The sequence below is a fragment of the Mastomys coucha genome, unplaced genomic scaffold (assembly GCF_008632895.1).
Source record: "Mastomys coucha isolate ucsf_1 unplaced genomic scaffold, UCSF_Mcou_1 pScaffold7, whole genome shotgun sequence".
Classification (NCBI taxonomy): domain Eukaryota; kingdom Metazoa; phylum Chordata; class Mammalia; order Rodentia; family Muridae; genus Mastomys; species Mastomys coucha.
Genome location: NW_022196913.1, coordinates 103,841,027 through 103,863,927, shown reverse-complemented (window position 1 = coordinate 103,863,927; position 22,901 = coordinate 103,841,027). Strand labels below are relative to the sequence as shown.

Below are 22,901 nucleotides of genomic sequence, written 5' to 3'. Positions count from 1 at the left end.
TTCCTGGCCCTGGCATTCTCCTGCACTGGGGCATAGAACCTTCACAGGGCCAAGGACCTCTCTTCCCACTGATGACCGACTTGGCCATCCTCTCCTATACATATGCTGCTAGAGCCATTAGTCCCACCATGTGTACTCTCTGGTTGGTGGTTTAGGGTTAGGGTTAGGTAGGTACTCAGAGAACAATATAGAGGTAAAGATGATTTGTTAGACACAGATTTGGGATGAGGACTTTCCAAAGAGAATTGATAAATTAGAAGTTGGAGATGTTAAATTGGCATTTAGTAGAGATGGTGTTGAGTGCTGGTCAGCCTCAAGGTTATCTGTACAGTACCTTCCGGGTACCTGTTACAGCCAGAGCGTTATTAGCTGGGTAGATCCCTTATAGCAATGACAGTAGGACAAGACCCAACTGCTCATTGTTAGCACATGTAAATGTTCATCCTTAACACAGAGGAAACATGCGCTATGCTTTCCAGATGCCTCTCTCTCCTGTAGTTCTGACTGAGAGAAGGTATTGGAAAGTACTTGTATGGTTCTGAAAGTCGGAGACAGTCCTTTAGGACTGAGGCTTACGGAGGGGGGGCAGGCAGCTCACTTGGCGTTTCTTGAGGATGAGCATGTGCCTTAGAGTGCCTAACAGCTGTCCAGATCCAGTCCAGCAGGGGTTGAATAAGCCTCTGGTTCTGTAGATTGGGGTGCACAATACACTTTTTCCTTATAGAAACATGGTTATTAGCTCTTCTGCTATCCTGTCCTTTCCTGTTCCAATGCTTCAAGGAAACATGCAGAAAGCCCATAGTTATGTGAAAAGTCAACTCTATTATCTATAATCATAAGAAAAGAAAAAATAAACAGGACAAGGTGATATCTTACTACTCTTAGGTTTGCTGTTATTAATTTATGTATTATGATGTTTGTATGAGAAAGAGGGACACAAAAAAGCTGCTCCTAACAGGTTCTAACTGCCAAATTACCTAATAAGAGCAATGTCCAGACACACCTTTATAACCAGTACCTCTAGAGAAGCCTTTGTTTAGAATAAGCAAGCACAGAGTTACTTCAGCATTTAGCAACATTCCCTTTGGAATCCATTCAGCATGTACTGTGATTTCACTCCATGTCCTCATTATCCCCTTAAGAACTACTATAATTGCCCCACTGGCTGTCATGTTAAAACCAAATTATACAATGGATCAAACTTCTGTCCTATACAGCTAGAGTAATATTATCAAAGTCATTCAACCACCTGTGTTTAGGGGTTCAGGAAAAACCACACTTAAGAAGGAAATACTGAAACCTGACTATGACAATCAGAACCTCTACCTACCTTGCTTGCTTTGGGTTCTGTCTGCAGAGAGCTATGCACTAATTATATTATGGGACAGTTACCACTAACTATTCCAGATAGAGCCTTGTCTAGTTATTATACAGTGATATGCAGTACACACTGATGCATTCACTAGCTTGACTGAGAAACAATGCAGGGTCAACCAATACTTACTCAGACACTAGTGGTTCAGCAGTATCAGTTAGATCACCATTCTTTCTCTAGAACTACAGAGTTGTTAATCTGGCTTTCCCATGAGGTTGCAATCCCTCAGGATAGTAATCAACCTTAACATTTTCCCATTACCATCTCCCTCAATGTCTGACATAGAGTAAGCCTAATCAGTTAAGAAGCACTGCAAAACAGCAATCCTTCTACCTCAGCCTTCTGGGTGCTGGCATTACTAGCATATGCCACTATGCTTGGCCGTCTGCTAATACCTTAGTGTTTTCATCTCCCAAGAAAAGGGGAACAGAACTGCAATTTGGATCATTTTGCAGTCAAATGTTCTACCACTGACCTTGCTGTCAGGTCTAGAGTTGTGCATGAATTGGACTTGTGGTCATGAGACTCAAATTGGTGATTATTGCTCACTGCTGTCATTGATCATTCTGAATGCCTGCCAATCTTTGATCTCATTAAAAAGTTAGTGAAGTAAAATTATTAAGCACTTCAAAGAGCACAGAGACAGCTAAATTTAGTGTGCTAGCTAATCAAATGACTTATTGTCAACCACGGTACCCTAGTATGGAAGGAGATAATGCTACTTTGTTCACTAAGCTATTATAGGGATTAAGTAGGAATATGAACACAGTGCTGCTATCAAGGCCAGGCACAAAATATGATAATTAGAGCTAGTATGACGAATATGGTAGGTGGTGCAAGCTATCCAACACACTAAATACATTTTGCTTTTACTTTTGTCTTATTGTTCTTAACTTTCCATAATTTTTAAAATCAATAGTAGTCAACTGCTACACAGGAAAAAAAGTAATAACTGAGTAAAACTGAGTATGCCATAAAATAACACTCTTAGGATGCCTACATGATACAAGGTCCACACATGAGGCAATTTTAAACATCAGTTTTTATAAATGGAAAACGTCTCTGTGTACTTAGGGATTTCTATCCAGCCATGTAACTAATTATACCCTGAGATATTTAGAGTCCTCCTAAGCCATGATAAGGAGGCACTGTGAAAGAGAATATAGCTTGTTCTGAGGGAGAAGGAAATAAAAGCAAGGTCACATGTGAGAACAAGTACAAGACTTTTTACTATAAACTACAGTTAAGAGAACAGGGGAAAGGAAAGATGATTCTATGGGATAAGGACAGCACAGAATTACAGCTAACAGCAGGCACCTAAATACACAGCGCAAGGCTCCATTTTCTAAATACTGCATCCAGGGAGGACTTTTCCTACAGGACTGGGCAGGCGACACCAGGTGAGCTAGGGTTAGTTACCTTTGTCTTTCCGCCTGAGTTTATGAGGCTTTGGGCCTGAAGAAAAGGCAACTAAATCCAAAGTAAAATTATTTAATCTTTTAAATGCTTTCAAAAAAGAAGAAAAATTTAAATTACAGAGTTTTACTATGGTTTTATCTTTTGTGTTTTTTTTTTGTCTTTTAAATGACAAATGTGAAAATGGATTGTTTAATTAAAAATATTTCATTTTGCCTATTTAAGAAATATTAATGTATTAAATTTATAAATGAACAAATAATAGATTAAAAATAACAGTAAAACCACACACTTGATTTTCCTATGGTAAGAACCTATCTACTACATCTTTAGAGATTTACAAAAAGTTTCTAATGTGGTACTTAAAAACTGAAAACATTTAAAAATAACTTTGAAGAATAAACCACCCCCCCACACAGTTCGCATGGATCGAAAAACAAATAACAAAAACCAGGAGGGGCTGGAGAGATGGCTCAGTGGTTAAAGGCACTGCGAGCTCCTGCAGAACATCTGAGCTCAGTTCCCAGCATCCACATGGTGGCTCATACCCATATGTAAGTCCAGTTCCAGAGGTTCCAAAGCTCTCTTCTGGCCACCTCAAACAGTGTGCACACATGGTGCACAAACACACATGCAGGCAGCACTTGCACACATAAAATTGAAAGAAGTATTTAAAAACAAACCCATGAGAAAGTAATAAGCCTATAAAATTTCACTGTCTCTTCACTGACAGCAGGAACTGTACTGGACATACCTGTCACCTGTGGTACATAAGGAACCGACAGCCTCTCCACACTGTACCCACTTCCACCCAGGGACTCTGCAATCTTGTTGGTCAGAAAATATAGATTTTTGTCATGTTTCTCTAAAGATTTTGGAAGCCTGTCAAGTTAATCAAAACAACAATTATTCAATATTGATTCCTGAACAAAATTAGGTAAAACAGCAAGGATTTCTATATTGAACGATGGAAGTACAAGTTACCTGGAGATTAGAGAAAACCCATGTATTCTAAGTGACCAAATCCCTGTTGTTAGGACTCTTCTTTCAGTCATGCATCACTAGTAAACTGAGCCTTGTCACTCTGCTAATGTCTGAACATTGAACCACACTAAACTCAGGTTTTATTTTTCACACTAAGTTAAATATGCAGGGTGAAAGAGTGAAAACGGAGCTGAGTGGATGCAAAGCCCAGAGGCACAGAGGACAGGAAGCCCTCTGCTCTCTTCCCACTGGGGTTATTATCCTATGCTGATGCTTTTAGCACCGAGCACTGCTCTTAGAGCCCAAAGGATGCATCAAGTGTTATCAAGGTGCATTTTCCCCCTGTGTAACACAAGGAAGGATGTATAACATGAATTTGCTTTTACTTCTGTCCTACAATTGCATGTGTTATGATGTTATCAAAAAAATCTTCAAAAAGAAAACTGGACAGAAGCATTCATTTACATGAGAACACACACCAAAACAATGCCATAATTAAGAAATCTATTATCACATTTTACAAAATAGGATAAAGCTGGTATTTATAGGACTATGTGCATATCTGTATCTATAGAGTGCAAGTACTTTATTATGTAAGGAAAGGTTATATGAATTAAGTGAAAGAAATGAGGCAGTCAGGATAAGTGAAACTAGAACAATAATTACTCCTTTGTAATCACTATAAACAGACCAGTTTACATATTCTCTCTCTCTATTCCTTCATATATGAAGAATTCACATACATGCACTTATCTCTGAAAATATGCTCTGGTAGAAAATAAGGGGCTTCCATAGTTCGAGTTTCAATAACCTGAAAACAAGCAAACACAGAACAAAATTGAAATTAAAAATCTCAATTCTTAGATCATTACAGTGAACATTTACAGAATAACTAAAAACAAACCTGAAAAATACCTTTAAGCACTACAAGTCTACCTCTGAATTCAAACTAAGTTCATTTTGTTTTCAGATAATACTAAAGAGTCATTTATTATCATACCAAAAGGCTGATAATAAAATAAAATGATGTGTCAAATTTGCTTAAACATACTATGAAGAAACAGACCAAGTGGCAAAACAATACAGACTTATTGTAGCAGCTCTTCAGGAGCTCTTTTCCCCTCTGTGTGCTCAGTAGCTGCCCGCAGTTCATAGCCCTGGGAAGGGTGGCTCCCTAAAGGGTCTGGTTACTTTAACAATACCAAGGTCTCAAATATGCAGATGAGTTCTAAATGAACGAACTGTTAGAATGCACCAAAAACCTACATTTAGCAAAATGTGCTACAAATTCTCATAAAAATGAGGTTCTCTGACCAAGGCTTTCAGTGGTGGCATGTTCCTGTTGCATTAAGTTAAGGACTCTGAAACAGATACGAAATCACATCAGTAACTGGAATGACCACTGAAGAAAGCTAAACACTGCTGAAAGATGATAAAATTCAATGTACAAATAAACAATAGAGCTGTAGATGACAAGATTCACAAAAGCTCAGTAGAAGAGAGGAAAACACTCCATTTTGTTCAACAACAACCTTAAAAACTGTAACTACCCAAACATGACATTACTAACCATACTTTTGATTTAGAACCTCATATTTTCACAGAAACCATCCATCCATCCATCCGTCCGTCCGTCCATCCATCCATTTGTCTGTCTGACCATCCATCTATCTAGTTAACCACTCAGAAATTAGCTGTTTTTATAAAAAACCAGGTTTGGGAACTTTTCTAAATCTCTCACCTTGCTAACATGCTGGCAGAATGCTGGAACGGCTATCATCTGACTCACAAAGTTGAGATAGGCTGCAACCAGTGCCATGATCCCACAACGATGAAACATTGGCAGGTTATCTTCATTGATAATTGCACTATCCTTAAGTAGAAAATAAACACATTGGAGAGATCAAGTTCGTACACTGCATCATATTCTCTATGAATTCCACTGGGAAACCGAATATAGTCTAGATAGCCGACATTAAGACATGGTGGGTGTGTGCATGCACGACATGTTGCCCTTTTATTATGTAACACTCAACTCCAACTAAACAATGTCACTTCGTGGGCTGGAGTGATGGTTCAATGGTTAAGAGCACTGGCTGCTCTTCCAGAGGTCCTGAGTTCAATTCCCAGCAACCACATGGTAGCTCACAACCATCTGTAATGGGATCTGATGTTCTCTTCTGACATGCTGGTGTAGAACATACAGATAGAACATGAATTTACATAAAATAAATAGATATGTTAAAAATGACACACATGTAACAATTATTAAAAATTACCCTTTCCAGTAGACTGGAAGTATAAGTACAAAGACTGTCTTTTTCATCAAGTGCTAAAAGGTTGTGAATGACTTTAGTACATAGTTTATATTCTCTGTAATTGAATCTATAACCAAAAACCTTGCTAATCAAAAATCAGCAAGATTTGCTAATCTTAAATCATCCTATCTTTCTATAAGTGATATTTACTTCACTAAAAATATTTTTTCTTCAGTGGAATGTTATAAAAACATACCTGTAAAGCAATGGCCAATCGAATTAGGTCAATAACCACCTCTTCATTGGCAAGTTCAATAGTTATCAGAGCCAGAGATGTATAAAGAAGCTCATAGTTTTTCTGAACGTTGTCTTCCTCTTTGCAGCCCAGATATATATGCCTATATAGCTGTTGCCCATTCTGAAAGATACAGAAAAGGTAACTTTGTATGCTAACATTGTAGTACACATAAGAGCAATGACTGCACAAAGCAAATTGGTGTTCTCTAGTGAATTTGCATCATTTAAAGCTATTAATCAATCTCCTATATGGGGCGCCATGGAGAAAGGGAACTGTACAGCATAATGCACATGCAAGCATAGTTGCAGCAGAATTACTTATGGTATTCCAACAGGTACAAACCCAAGCATCAGCCAACAAATGCATAATTTGGATTATCTTACACCACATATATTATAATATGTATGATGTCACCAATAGAGTTAAGATGAATTTCACCAAAACACAACTAAACTGAAAAAAATTAAATATAAAAGAATATATAATTTATGATTCTTTTCATTCAACATACAAAAACTGATAAAACGAGATAGTAATAAAATCCCTCTAAGATTCCCTCTAAGAGTACGGACTTAGAAAAATGGGGTACAAGGGATGGTTCTGTTATACTGTTGTTCACTTTAAAATAAAAAACAGTAATATGTATGCATCTACATTTCATAATATACAGTGATTTTTTTTCTTAAATTAGCATGTGCACTTTGACAGGTAAGAAGTGTGGTGGGAGTGTGAGGCTGGGGCGTCAGTGAGGGGGTTTCTCCCCCAATGCTACGGCTTCACTTAAGGCTGCAGACAGTACAAAGTCACCTGACAATCTGAAGCACTTCAGGTACATTTCACACAGTGGCCTCACCTTTTTCATGAAACTTGAATCTTGTCTACAAATTTTCTCTCTTTTTATCTTCAAGTCAGCCACATCTGGTATTATTCTACAAACAATACAATCAATCATTTTTAATGAATGGCACATTTGGCTCAGATACACTGTATCTTGTGGAGGACTGTATTGTATTTGAACTAAGAAGTTTGAGTGGTGACACATGTACAAACATTTTAAATGTTTACATGAAATGATATTACTGGATGATCATGCTTAACTAAGAGTTACATTATCTTCCTTCATAGTGCCATTTGTAGGCTTAAAGCAAAAGTAAAGTAAAACCAGTTAATCCATGTGCACAGTCATCACCATATTAGCCCTCTGCAGAGCACAGGGAATAACACTCAAACACATTATTTTAAAACAAATTAATAAATCATTTTGATACCAACTAAACACATTCCCCAACCCACACACAGATTCCAATACACGGAGAAGACCGAAAGCTCTCCTGAGGTTGAGCCCCTCCCAATGTGGTGATTCACCTGATGCCTCGGAGCTTCGCTCTATTGTCATGGCGGTCCATTAGGTTGTGCATTACTTCCAAAACTAACTGCCTAAGCTCATAGTCTTCCATGAGGGATGGTGACAATAAAGGATCCAGAAATGACCCGGGCAGTGCAGTCACAATTGTCTTGGCTTTGTATCCAGAAGTCACCTGATTACAAGGAGAAATTAACAAACAACGATGTTCTCTTGAGTCCTTAGGCAAAATTATCACATTACTGTTTTTAATCACAAAATTTTGTCTGGGGAACAGAAACTATAGGCACAAGCCTAAAGAAATATATGAAGGAAACCTGTAGGACAGTCAAGATGTTAGTATGTCAGGATTAGTATTTAAAACAAGTTAAGATGCATATCATATATATGGTATGTGGTCCCATGTGCAGATTCAACTCCAAGTACTGCATGTCTGTCACATCTGTCCTGAGTGCTGTCTGTCAGGCAGGCTGACACACCCTTACACAGAAAAGCCAGGGCACAGGTAAGGAAGAACACATTTACAGGAGTACAGGTGGAAAACAGCAAAGTCTGACCCTGCAAACTGTTATTTTCAACGAATCTACTCAGGAATAGCAACTTATCTTCAGTTTGGAAAATTTTGTTTTGTTACTCAATTTGATACTCGGGATAATATTTAACTTCTTTCAATTTTAAACTTTGAAGGAGAATATACTTAAGTGCTATTAAACATTTAAAATCTATGCCACGGAAGGATTCACAAAGCTGACTGGTATAATTAGGATGAGAAGTATGGTGGTATTTTAATATTTGCAGAATTTGTTTTCTATAAAGAATTAGAGCCAGATCTTAGAAAATTTTATACGGAAACTGAAGCAACAATGTTTATATCATCAGAATACGAAGATGTTTTAAAGTAAGACACAACAAATAAAAGAGACACATGGGAAAGGACTGGTAAGTATCACTTCAACAAGATTCAAAATCCTATATAGCAAGCACCAGGAAGGGAATTAAACCTGAAACCACAGAAGATTCTCCTGTGCCCAAGCGTGAAACACAGGGTATAATAAGATGGATAAGGAAGGTCTCTGAAATGAATTTCAAAGACACTGGTTGGAAAAACCAGTCCCTGCTTTGTCTTTGACATGATGCCAGGAGATAAAAAAAAAAAAAATAGTGTATCAGACATGCTATTTGACAGCAGCCAATGTGGATGGAGGGATTCTCTCTCAAGGCCATACCCACTAGATGAAGAGCTACAGGGAATTAGAGACTGCTGAGAGGGAGAATTAATCTTCCCCAGAGACTCCCTATATTGTCACCTCTAAAACATATACATATGAGCAATAAATGGACTCAGCAAGTTTCATTTGTTTGTTCATTTGCATATATATATAAAACCATAATAACAAAAGAATAAGAGTGCATTAATTTGAAGGCAAGAAGGGCAGAAGGGGTTGGAGGGAGGGGAAAAATTAAGTAACTACATTTTAATTAAAAATTAAGAAAGAAAAAAGTGAGCATATTTATTATACAGTACCAGAGGACCTGTTATTCCCTTTTCTGTTATCTATTGCTACCGTAATTTAAAACTACAAATACTATCAGCAACAAGCCATTATCTGGTCAGTATATAGAAGGCACTATGGATTTTCATATCTGAATTCTAGTGTCTGGCTCAGTGACCTTGGACTTCTTCAATTCTGTCCTCCTAACCCCTTTGAGCATAATACTTATCTCAATCTACAAAATGGAAATTGTTTCTGACTTCTCTAAACTTGATCATAATGAATATCAAACAAAATGTCAGGAGAGAGAAGTGCTGACTAGTAAGAAGTCAGGCAGAACAGAAGATGAAGGGAGAGGTACTCAAGTGAACAAATGCAGAAATAACCAGCCAGATTCTTACTGTGGATGGACGGTAGGGAGCTGGCAGTGATGCCACTCTTCTCAGTAACATAAGGGATGTGCCCTCAAGTCTACTAAATTCCTTACCATGAGCAAAGATCGCAGCAACATTATCTGAATCCTCCTCGTTCCCAAATCCCTGAAATATACAAAGTATTGGTGTTACTAATACTAATTTACATTTATAACTTCACCTACTTAAAATACTTTTTTTCTGATTTTAAAACTTTATTCTCACTGGCTAAATAGATCTTATTTATTTTTATAATTGATTATGCCATGACTTGCTTTATACACTAAAATAAATTTCATATGAATTAAGTGTGTATGTGTGTATATGTGTGTGTGTGTGTGTGTGTGTGTGTGTATATATATATATATATATATATGAATAATTTAAACAAAAAAATTCAAGTTATTGAGTTGGGTCTTCAAGAACAAAAACTAATATGCTAACATGAAGATTAAATCCTCCAAGTATAAGACAAGTGACCTAGGAGTATGCAGATATGCCAACTATCCAACATGAAGATGACAGTTATGATTATTAAAAATGGAGATGTAAATGCTACTTCGATCTATTTGAACATCGCACACTACGTACACTTACACTATTCCCCACAAAAAGATAGAATTACAGTAACTTTTGTAAGAATAGAATATTCTTCAGTTGGATTTTAATCATTTTGTCACTAATACCCCCTTTTCCATTTATTAATTCTTTCAGCTGTCACTCTTGCCCACTTGTTAAGGAAACATGTTCCCCTACCATATTTACAGTCCTATCCCACTTTCTCCAGCAGACAGTGGTTTTTTTTTTTAGCACTTTATTGACTATATGGACTGATGGGCTATAGTATGCTGTATATGTAGATTTCCATATCCTTAAAAGTTTTAACAAGTTTTTTCTGACAACCCAATAGTTATGTACATTTATATGTCATAATGAAATTACTTCCACACATTAACTAAGGCTTAAGTATATTATGAAATCAAATCTATAAAGAGGGATCATTTACATCCTAAGTAAGTATTCCTGATTCACTAACAATGTTTTAAGATTTCAGGAAATTTTCAGTTTTACAATACATATGTGTAGACACACAATGCACAGGCTAAATAAATCTTCCATTTTGTCAATAAAAGAGAAAGAAAAAAAAAACCCAAGAATTTGTAAGTTTAAAATGATCCAAAATGAATGTTAAGCATTGCTTTAATAGCTTAATGATCTACTACCAAAGAAAACACTGTTGCTTTTTAGTATCAAAATTTCAAAACACTAACATTTCCTTGAGTAAAAAGAAAATGTAATCTAACACTGACTTCATTTACAGTTTGAGAACTTACCCTAGTTGACTAATATCCAAAGTATGAGTGGATGTTCCAAAAACAGGCACTTTCCCCATGATGAACATCATGATCTCTGACCTCTGATAGTCTGGTAAGTTACTTCCAAAAAATCCTATAAATAAAGACAAATTTAACTAATTGAAAAATGGTAATTTCCCCATATAATCCAAAACTACTTTAAAAATTATTTTATTATATTTTGTATACATAGACATTTTGTCTACACAAATGTCTGGGTACAGCTTACATGTTTGGAATCCAGGGAGGCCACAGGAGGATATCTGAGGTTACACATGGTAGTTAGCCTCCATGTGAGGGCTGGAAATCGAACCTAGGTCCACTGGAAGAACAGTGTTCTTAACCCCTGACCCATCTCTCCAGAACATCTCTCCGGCCCACAAAGTTAAACTTTTAAACAGAGCTAATAGATTAAAACAATGACTGGGTTCAAGCCACATATAATGCTAAATAAATTATAATCTCCTCTATCCAATATCAAATATAAATATTTAGATAAACTTGTTAGTAGTTTTTAGCATATATACAGATTGTGAACCTAAAATCCTGTGCTGTTAAATACCAGAAAACCTCAATTTCCCAAACCATAGACTATATACACTCAGGACTTAATGACCTTAACATTGCTCCACACGCGGAGTAATAAATACTCATCTGTAGATTACTCTAGGCAACACCTAAAAATCAGAATCTCACAATAACCTTCTAAGCCTAGATCCTTGCTTTAGCTTCCTCTCAGAGAAAAGGGAATAAGAAAAGGTAAGCACTCACAAATAATAGTGATGTTTAACAATTTTGAAAACTTTGGTTACGTTAAGAAAAAAAAAACAACAAAAACCCTTTTTCTGTGGAAAAATATACTTAAGAATTTAGTAGTTGGGGTGGCAGGCATGGGGAGGGGGGAGGCAACAGGGGTTTGTTTTTGTTTGTTTTTTTGTTTTTTGGAGGGGAAACTGGGAAAGGAGAAATTCGCATGTAAATAAAGAAAATATCTAAAATAAAAAAAAAAATTAAAAAAAAAAAAAAAAAAAAAAAAAAAAAAAAAAAAAAGAAAACTGAATCAGCACAAGCCAACTGGAAAAAAAAAAAAAAGAATTTAGTAGTAAAGGAAAAATTAGCTTTCTTCAATGGGATCTCACTGGGTATATTAACCATACTTAAGAGCAGGCCAAATGTACTGCAGTAGATAGCTAACACAAAGTCAGCTGGATTTTTATTGACTTTTTGTTTCTTATTGCTTTGTTTGTGTTTTTTGTTTGTTTGATTATTGTCTTATTGGTCTTGTCTATATATTATGAATTCAGATCTTGCATTTTTTTGGGTTTTGTTTGGGTGTTTATGTGAGTGTATTAGTTGTGTTCATTCTTTTTCATTTTAAAAATTCTAGTTTGTTTGCATGTTTGCTTTCTAAAAAGAGAGAAAGAACATGGGGTTTGGTGGCAGGCAGGGAGGTTGGAAAGATCTGAGAGGAGACAGAGGAGGGGAAACCATGATCAGAATGTACTGTATAGAAATTCTTTTCAATTAAAATAAAGGAATTTGGAAGTAAAAGACCGTGATATATGCAACGTACTATACCTACTAAATTTATTTTTAAAAATAAATATGTATGCATGTTTTTCTTATAGACACATATTCATAAACATTCATGGACACACGTATACATGAGCGATGAGAGAGTTCAAATGAAATGACTGGCATAAAATGTCAACAGCAGGTACAAATGGGTAAAGGACAGGGTTTTCATGCTGCGTTTAGAGATCTACACCATGACTGCACTTTGACAAATGCACAGCACAAGGCAGTAGATTATGTGAGAACATCCTGCATCACCGTGCAGTGGCTTTCATGCATAGACTTAAGAACTGAATCACATACCTATTGTCTGGATGACAGCATTCTGCACAATCTTCTCATCGTTGTCTTTGGAGCTTAAGGTGACACTGCCTACAGACCCCTTCAGGGAGTCGTTGGCTTCCAGTTCTACACTGAGCCGCAGGTGCTTCAACAGGGTGTTGAAGACTTCCAGCACTGTTGGCCCTGTGTCAGATCATCTTTGGCAGTCAATATACCCAAGAGTGACACTCAAACTTCTAAGCAGACTTTACAGTTACTTTCTCTTTCCGTCAACCGTACTAATAATTTATGAGCTATCATATTCATTTTTCTGAGGTTATCTAACTAAATAACAAAGTCTCACCATCACACTACAAATGTGTTCTTGGTATCTATGAGGAACCAGTTGCTCTTCACAAATACACACATGTACCTACACAAATACATACACACAAAGGAGTATCCAAATCTTTCTACTGATCTAACTTTGTCTATATAAAATAATGTTTACTAAAATGATATGTAATTTGACTGAGGGCTGAATCCATAAAGTTACACAGTTCATTGTGACGGAAATTTTTTTTATTTCTTCCGAGATAAATAAGACTTCCCAATTATCAGAAACTCTTCAGTCTGCCAAGTTCTAGTGAACTGAGTTTTCTCTGCTTTTTTTCTCTATCATATTACACGTTAATTAATGGTTCCATATGTTACCCACACACAATTACAAACTTCTCCAGAAGTGAAGCCATTGTTAAATACTGCCCCCATACATAGACCTTAGCTCACTACACCTAACACACAGTGGGCATCAGTAAACATGATGAGTCAATATTATCACCTGTGTTCCATTTCATATGTCAAACTAATCTGCCAGCTAATACCTTTGCTTCAACTATCTATCTATCTATCTATCTATCTATCTATCTATCTATCTATCTATCTATCTATCTATCCCTATTTTAAATTTGAGACAGGGCCTCTTTGGGAACTCTGTAGAATAGGCTATCCTTGAATTTACAAAAATCAACCTTTTCCCCAAGTGCTGTGATTAACAGTGTACACCACTAGACTTAGTTATCTTCATCTTTATGAGATAAACTACAAGACAAATAATCACAGATCCATATACCAAAGTGCTCACTCTTATTTAGCATTGAAGGAATATTAGAATATCCAATAAACAAGGCTTCCACTTCACTATTGAGCAACAGCACCATAGCCCGACTTTGCTTCTAGCTTCCATACCTTTATCACAGTCCCTCACTTCCCTAATCACATATGCATTACACATCAAGATCTTTGCCTAGGTTCCCTACAACTGTCCAGCTTCCCAGGCATGCTGAGCAAGGTTGAGTTCTTTTCCTCATACTTAAAACAGTGATGGTACTTCTCTTTAACCAACCCTACACTTTGCAGCATACCTGTAGTCTTTAAAGCTCTCCTGAACTGCAGAATGAATTACTTGCACTGTAACTTCTTGTTTCTCCCACACATTCCAGCAAAATGGACCACAGAATATTCTGCTTTTGCTAATTCACATTCCTCCAGTTTTCTGATCCCTGGTTATCTCAGGCCCCATGTGATCAAAGTCAGTTTATAGTACAGAATTAGAATTGTCTAAGTAAACTACACATGGAAGAAGGCCTTCACATATATGTTTCTCTGTTGATAGTAACAGCTATATTGCATAGTTTAGAGACAGGATTCATACAAAAACCAAATTCATCAGTGTTTCCTATACTCCTCATCACAACAGTACTGTGAGGTTGTAGTGTTAGGGCACTAAATCAACTGTGACCTGCTTTCATGTCAGTACTCAGTAGGTTTTACCATTGAAGCATTTCAGAGTTTGGACTTTTGGACTAGGACCTCTGAACCAGAATTAGGCTTGGTAGTGCATGCCTAAAATCCCAACTACTCAGGAGGCTAAGGTACGAAGGTTTTAAGCTTAAGGCCCACATGGTTATCATAGTGAGTTCAAGGGTAGCCTGGAATGTTTACTAAGATGTCATTTCAAAATAAAAACTAAGAAGTGCTTGGATATATTTCTGTAGTAGAACACGTGTCTAGGATGTGCAAGGCCTTAGGTGGAAAACTTAGTACCATTGAGAAGGGTAAGGGAGGCAGAGAGAGAGAGAGAGAAAGTGAGGGAGGGAGGGAGGGAGAGAGAGAGAGAGAGAGAGAGAGAGAGAGAGAGGGGAAAGCAGAGAGTGAGAGAGACAGGCAGCGAGAAAGGGTTGACTTGCATCACTTTGTAAGTCTATATTTATACAATGTTCAGTATACAAATCATATCCTAAAGCCTTTATTAAAAGAAATACAAGGAAAAGAATGTGGGGAGAAAAAAGGAAAGACTAATCACATGTGCACTCAAATTACAGGCCATGTGAAAATAGTGGAGCGATCTTAAAGGGTACTTCACATACAAATACTGAGGAGACTATACTATTACTGCATCCTTTGTGTGTTTTCCTGGTACTCACCTATGGAACCTTTAGCAGCAATGGCGACAGCCTCTAACAGAACCTGAATGATACCTGCTCGAACCCGTGGAGAATCCTTCTTACGAGCATCAAGGTGTCCAAGAATTTCTTGGATCACGTGGTGAGAATACTGAGCCTAAAGGAAGCAAACAGTACATGGTACATCCGTAAGAATGCACAGGCATGATGTGGTCCTTCCTCAGAAGGGACTGGTATTTATTACATGTGACTGCCAAAAACCATTTCTTTAAAGAATACACAGTGATATTGTAAACTATTTATGACATCTTGAACAAAAAAAGGAAATTACCAAATGCTGTATTTAACTTGGTGGTGCTGCGGTGGGGCTAAAGAGATGGCTCAGGTATTGAGATTACTCACTCTTCTCAAGGACTCAGGCTTTAGTTCCCAACATAAACATGGCAGTTCACAATTGATTTTAACTCCAGTTCCAAAGGATCTGACACCTACCTCTGGATTCTGTAGACACTGGGCATGCATGTGGTGTACATATATGCATGCAAAACACTCACATGAATAATATAAAAATAATTTTAAAAGCGAGAGAGGGAAGGAGAGAGAGAACCTACCTCAACAAGTAGAAGATAAGAACACAGTCTTGAATTGTCCTGACTTCTTCATGCATGTCAAAGTACACACATGTGCACATTCAACACTCACACACACATACAAATGTATTAAAAGCAAAGATGACTAAAACTATAGATAACTAAATATTAAGCACTGGCATCCAAAAGATTTATGAGAAATTTTAATCTCTTTATACTTTTAGAGAATTTCATGAATATGTAATATACTCCTGTAATTTGATAAAAGGACAAAAAGAGAAAATCAATTATGAAAGCTACACTACTTCTATATCACCAATAGATAAATTTTACTATGGCCACCTTAACATTCTCTAGTCAAAACCTGTATAACCACAAATTAGTGTCAAAGGGAAAATACTATCAGTGTATAGCTGACAAAACTTAAAGTAGAAGATTCACGAATGTCTTTGTTAAGTAGCAGTAAAAAAAATATTAGGACATAAAACAAATGCTCATGCAAATGAACAAACAGTATAGCTAGAAAAGCAGTGAACTCCAGGTCGTTCTTCTCTTTTCCCCTTCCTTCCTTCCTTTCTTCCTTCCTTCCTTCCTTTTTTCTTTCCTTCCTTCCTTCCTTCCTTCCTTCCTTCTTCCCTCCCTTCCTTCCTTATTTTTATTTATTTATTTATTTATTTATTTATTTATTTATTTGACTGGGTTTTCCTTCATGGTACTGTCTGGTCTAAAATTTGTTATGTAGAACAGGCTGGCACCAAATTCAGAGATCCACCTACTTCTGCCTTCCATATAATGAAAAAATGTTTATTTCCATTCCTGATTGAAAGCTTTTAAATTGAGACCATGTTTCTTTTTTTTCCCCCCAGTACTATACTGTGTTCTGCGAGTACATATGAAGGCCATGAGTAAATCTCAGGTATAACTTTTAGGTTTGCCATCCACCCTGTCTCCTTTAGGATAGTCAGTCACACTGTCCTGGAAGGCGGTGATTCAGCTAGGATGGCCTCTTCTGCGCCATAACCGTAAACTTGTGCTACCATGCTTCACTTTTTACAGGCTCAATGGCTTAAACTCAGATCTTCACATTTACACAGCACGTACTTTGCCAACAGAGCTTTGCCTCCTGCCCTTAAAACCTATCAGTGTCACCTGCTCGTGAGTGAGTTCACTACTGTGCACAATACTAGAACAAAGAGAACAAGGTGACACCATCCCCAAATCTCGGTCTCTGCCTCCTTTCAACAGACCCATAGACCTGTTCCCAAGCTGGTTTTCTTTCTTGTATCTGCAGTGGAGACTTTATATTAAGAATGTGGTATACATATACAATGGATTTTTTTCCAGCCATTAAAAATGAGGTTATATTGTCTGAAGGAAAATAGAGTCCGCAACTAGATGTACCCTAATTAAATTAAATGAATAATAAGTCAAATGTGAGTCCTAGATTGTATATGTGCATGTATACATCATATACATAAAATCATACACATGTAGAAGAGAAGAAAATCAAGTAAACTGTCTAGGTGAAGTAAGGGGACTAACTAGAGAGGCGAAGGAAAGTAGAATGGGAAACCTCATTAATGTATGTAATACTGCATAAAAATATTCAACCAGGAAAATAAAACTATAATGAAAAATTAAAAAGAAGAGGCTGGTGAGTTGACTCAGTGGTTAAGAGTACTGGCTACTCTTCTAGAGTTTCTGTTCACTTCCCAGCAAACAAGGTAGCTCATGATCACACTCTTATGCCATCTTCTGGCATGTAAGTGTACATGCAGACAGAGCATTCATGCAATATTAAAAAAAAATTAAAAAGAAGCTATTGCTCAAAACTACAAAGTTCTTTCCATTGGTATTAATGTCATTGGTATCTAGATATTTCTGATATTCTGTCTTCAGAGTGGTAATTTCTTAATGGCCTCAAGGAAGAAGTCAGTCAATGTTTAGTTTGGTTTATGTAAAGCTATGTTTAAACTTTAGGGCACACACACACAGACACACACACCACTATTACCATCATTAACAACAACAACAACAACAACTTGAAATTGAGTTTCTTGCCTGGGAAGCTGCATGACTTGTTTTAGCTATTTAATTTACTGTCTGACCAGGGCACTTCTGTAATTGAGGATGAGGATATTCTTAGTAACTATATATATTAAGGCTGTCCTAAGCAAACTAGGACCCATATTCATTTTACTTACAAGGGATTTGCTTAAAATAGTATAATATATTAAAAAGAAATCACAGTGAAAAATCCAAATCTGAAGACATGAAATCCCATCTCAATTAAGAGTTAATCATGTCTGTTCAGATTCTGAGGAGAAAAAAAGCCCCAAAGTAGTCCTATGTCGAAGACAACACACAGAAGATTCTCTAAAGACTAGAAGTTCTAACAGATGAAACCAATACCAATTCACCTGCATAACAGAGACACAAAATACATGACTTAAATAACTGTACAATTAAAAGTGGCCCATAACATTATCTAATCCTCTTATTAGATATTTTTGTCTTGATAATAAAACAAGCAAGCGCATGCCTGTGCCAGGTGTGATAGTGTAAGCCTTTAATCTCAGCAATCAAGAGGCAGAGGCAGGTGGTTCTCTTTGAGTTCAAAGCCAGCATGGGCTACACAGCAAGTTCTGAGACAGAAAGAGCTACAGAGTGAAACTGTCTCAAAAAACCAACAAAACAAAAACAATGCTCTGCATGTTAGTGTTCTACTTGTCTGATAATATGCTCATCCATCAGAATGATCATTACTCTTTTAATAAACGAACAGTTGATTAAACCTTACCTGAATAGAATACATTATAATCTTAAAGCAGTGAACTGCAAACTCATTAGGATCCCACAGCTTGTGATGATCTAAATGCCTGTAAATAACAATTACAAATTAAGAACTCAGTTTTAATCACATCTTACTTTAAAACCTTCAAAAAAGCAGGACATGGTGACACACACCTTTAATCCCTGAACTCAGGAGACAGATGCAGGTGGATCTCTTAAGTTCGAGACCAGCCTGGTCAACAGTACAGAGAGAGTTCCAGGACAGCCAGGGCTACACAGAAAAATACTGTCTCAAAAAACAAACAATCAGGGTTCTACTTTCAGAACTATGGCATACATTTCTAACTGACAACCTTGGCCATACAATAGTAACAAATACTAGACTTGATGCAGATACACATCCTTCCATCTCATCACCATACTAGTGGTGTCAAGAGTGTCAAATGTGTAAGTTACAGTGAAGTTGAGAAAGCATTTGTGAAGCATAGGCTGTCAGATCAGACTATAGAGTTCCAGCACTACTCAGAAGCCTAGAAGACAGCATTCCCCAGATAGACAAGCAAATGGAGAAGAAATTAATTAAAAAACAAACCTAAACAAAAAAACAGGGGTATATTCTATAGAAATAGACTGTCAAAATTTTGCTTGTCTTAGTCTGGGCTCTGAATTCAAAGAGCTATAAGAAGCATGTTTTTCCAGAAATGTCAACCATATACCTAAGGTTCAGGCTAACTAGAGTGAGAGGTTAGATGGAACTAGAAAAAAAAAAATCATCCTGAGTGAGGAAACCCAGCCTCAGAAAGGCAAACATGCCAAGTACTCACTTGTAAGTGGGTATTAACTATAAGAAAAGAATAACAATATTAGAATCCACACACCCAGAAAGACTAAGAAACAAGGAGGGCTGAAGGGGGGACACATAGTTCTCCCTGGGAAGGGGAAATAGAATAGTTTTTACAGGTGGACTGCAGGACAGTAGGGATGGGAACAGAAGGGGCATGAGAGGAGGGGTAGGGGAGGATGGAGGGGAGTACTTGGAGAGAAAACTGGAATTGGGCAAAATATCAGGGATGATGTGGAAACCTAGTGCAATGGAAACACCCTGGAATCAATGTGGGTGACCCTATAGAAGACTGTTAATAATGGGGGATAAGAAGTCTGAACTGGACTCGTGGTTGGACTAGGAAAACAACTTAGCCATAAAACCTTCAACTTGCAATTTGTCCTGACTGAAAGATATGCTGGGGTAATGGTGGCACAGGACTTGAGGTAATAGCCAACAAATAATTAATTCAAATTGAAATGGATGCCAGAAGAGGGAGCCCATGGATGACACTGCCTGTAGGCCCAGGAGCCAGAGGCTAGATATCCCAGAGGCCTAAGATAGAATCAAAACATGATTGGCCAAAAAAAAAAAAAAAAAAAAAAAAAAAAAAGAAAGAATGAAAGAAAGAACAAAAGAAAGGGAGAAAGAGCCCATGAAATGATTCCTAGTGAAATTACACTATAATTAGAAGCCAGAGCCTAGCCCAACTCTCATCAGAGAGGCTTCATCCAGCAGCTGTAGAGAACCACAGCCAAATACTAGGTGGAGTTTAGGGGACCCCCACAGAAAAAGGAGGAAGGAGGGCTAGCTCACAGAACCCACTAACCATGGCTCAGAAGGGCTCAGAGACTGAATGGACGATCAGGAGGCCAATATGGGTCTAAGTCCTCTGCATACATATTATGGTTGTATAGCTTAGTGTTCTTGTGGGATACCTAATAGTAGAAGTGGGGCTGTCTCTGACTCTTTTGCCTACTCCTGGAACCCTTTCCCTCCTACTGGTTTGCCTTGTCCAGCCTTAATATGAAAGTCTGTGCCTAGTCTTATTATAATTTATTATGCCATATTCCGTTGACATCCCTGAGAGGGCTTCAATGAATGAAACAAAGACAATTAAGTAGATACTAACTTTAGGAGTTTAGTTAGAAAATCAAAGATACAACAACCATTCCAAGTAAAACAAGCAGCACTAAAGTCTGAGAACCATCTCCAAGATGTATAAGAGTCAATGGCTCCTCTCTGCCCCTTCTCAGCAATCGGAGAGCTTGCCTTCTGGGAGTGCACCAACCCAGAGACTCAGGTGAGATCTCCATTTTCTCTCTGTTGACCTTCTAAGGCGGACCAGCCAGGAGTCACAAGTTTCAGAAGTGGCAGGGCAGCCAGCACAGGATCGTTCCTACCTCCCTCTTTACCTAGGAGGGACTGCAGTTGCACAGACCTTTCTGCCCCTTCCCTGCAAGTGGAGAGCCTGTCTCCAGGGTTCATTCTGACCTCAGGACTCAGAAGGGAAGACTGATCCACAGCCCACTGCACACAGGTCTTACCTGAGGAGAGCTGATCTCCCAGAAGTGCTGACAGAGGCTTACAGACCCACAGGAAGAACAAGCTCCAGCCAGAGACAGCAAGAACATCTAACACCAGAGATCAACAGATGGCAAAAGGCAAACGCAAGAATCTTACTAACAGAAACCAGGACTACTTGGCTTCATCAGAACCTAATACTCCCACCACAGCACGTCCTGGATATCCCAAAACATCAGAAAAGCACTATTTGGATCTAAAATCATATCTCACAATGGTGATAGAGGAATTTAAAAAGGACATGAATAACTCCCTTAAAGAAATACAGGAGAACACAGATAAAGACTTCCAAGCCCTTAAAGAGGAAACACAAAAATCCCTTAAAGAATTACAGGAGAACACAAGTAAACAAGTAGGAGCCCTTAAAGAGGAAACACAAAAACCCCTTAAAGAAATACAGGAAAGTATAATCAAACAGGTGAATTGAACAAAACCACCCAGGACCTAAAAAATGGAAGTAGAAACAATTAAGAAATCTCAAAGAGAGACAACTCTGGAGATAAAAGTCTTAGGAAAGAAGTCAGGAACCATAGATGCAAGCATCACCAACAAAATATAAGAGAAAGAATCTCAGGTGCAGAAGATACCATAGATAATATTGACACAACAGTCAAAGAAAACACAAAATGCAAAAAGCTCCTAACCTAAAACATCCAGGAAATCCAGGACACAATGAGAAGACCAAACCTAAGGATAATAGGTATAGAAGAAAGTGAAGACCTCCAACTTAAAGGGCCAGTAAATATCTTCAACAAAATTATAGAAGAAAACTTCCCTAGCCTAAAGAAAGAGATGCCCATGAACATACAAGAAGCCTATAGAACTCCAAATGGAACGGACCAGCAAAGAAATTCCTCCCGCCACATAATAATAAAAACACCAAATGCACAAAACAAAGAAAGAATACTAAAAGCAGTAAGGGAAAAAGGTCAAGTAACATAAAAGGCAGGCTTATCAGAATTATACCAGACTTCTCACCAGAGACTATGAAAGCCAGAAAACCCTGGGTTGATGTCATACAATCTTAAGAATATCAATGGATGTTGAACATTTCTTTAGGTGATTCTTCAGGCATTTGGTATTCCTCAGCTGAGAATTCTGATTGAGGGGCTTAAGAATATCAATGGATGTTGATATTCTTAAGATCAGAAATAAGAAATAAAGAAAGAAATTAAAGACTTTCTAGAATTTAATGAAAATGAAGCTGCAACAAACTCAAACTTATGGGACACAATGAAAGCAGTCCTAGGAGTAAAACTCATAGCTTTAAGTGCCTACAAAAAGAAACTGGACAGAGCATACACCAGCAATTTGAAAGTACATCTGAAAGCTCTAGAACAAAAAGAAGCAAATTCACCCAAGAGGAGTTGAAGTCAGGAAACAATCAAACTCACAGCTGAAATTAGCCAAATAGAAACAAAAAGAACTATACAAAAAAATCAACCAAACCAGGAGCTAGTTCTTTGAGAAAAATCAACAAAACAGATAAATCATTAGCCAGACTAACTAGAGGACACAGAGATGGTTTCCTAATTAACAAGATCAGAAATGATATTCCTCTTTCTCCACAACCTCTCCAGCATCTGCTGTCACCTGAGTTTTTTATCCTAGCCATTCTGACTGGTGTGAGGTGGAATCTCAGGGTTGTTTTGATTTGCATTTCCCTGATGACTAAGGATGTCGAACATTTCTTTAGGTGCTTCTCAGTCATTCGGTGTTCATCAATTGAGAATGAAGTGATAAGGAGACATAACAACAGACACTGAGGAAATCCAAAAAAAATCATTACAGCCTACTACAAAAGCCTATACTCAACAAAACTGGAAAACCTGGATGAAATGGACAATTTTCTAGA

The 22,901-nt window shown here is 37.5% G+C and overlaps 1 protein-coding gene across 2 annotated transcripts in view; it reads right to left on the bottom strand.

The window, feature by feature from the left end:
* Efr3a (EFR3 homolog A) overlaps positions 1 to 22,901 on the bottom strand; it is a 90,751-nt gene that overhangs the window by 13,494 nt on the left and 54,356 nt on the right. For both annotated transcript variants that reach the window (XM_031359634.1, XM_031359635.1), the window contains exons 8-18: positions 18,647 to 18,725; positions 15,278 to 15,413; positions 12,834 to 12,995; positions 10,935 to 11,049; positions 9,675 to 9,726; positions 7,697 to 7,869; positions 7,185 to 7,260; positions 6,290 to 6,451; positions 5,517 to 5,648; positions 4,519 to 4,586; positions 3,546 to 3,673 (exon numbers count right to left, since the gene is read on the bottom strand). In XM_031359634.1, the coding sequence (XP_031215494.1) occupies positions 3,546 to 3,673; positions 4,519 to 4,586; positions 5,517 to 5,648; positions 6,290 to 6,451; positions 7,185 to 7,260; positions 7,697 to 7,869; positions 9,675 to 9,726; positions 10,935 to 11,049; positions 12,834 to 12,995; positions 15,278 to 15,413; positions 18,647 to 18,725 (1,283 nt within the window). The remainder of the gene's footprint in view (positions 1 to 3,545; positions 3,674 to 4,518; positions 4,587 to 5,516; positions 5,649 to 6,289; positions 6,452 to 7,184; positions 7,261 to 7,696; positions 7,870 to 9,674; positions 9,727 to 10,934; positions 11,050 to 12,833; positions 12,996 to 15,277; positions 15,414 to 18,646; positions 18,726 to 22,901) is intronic.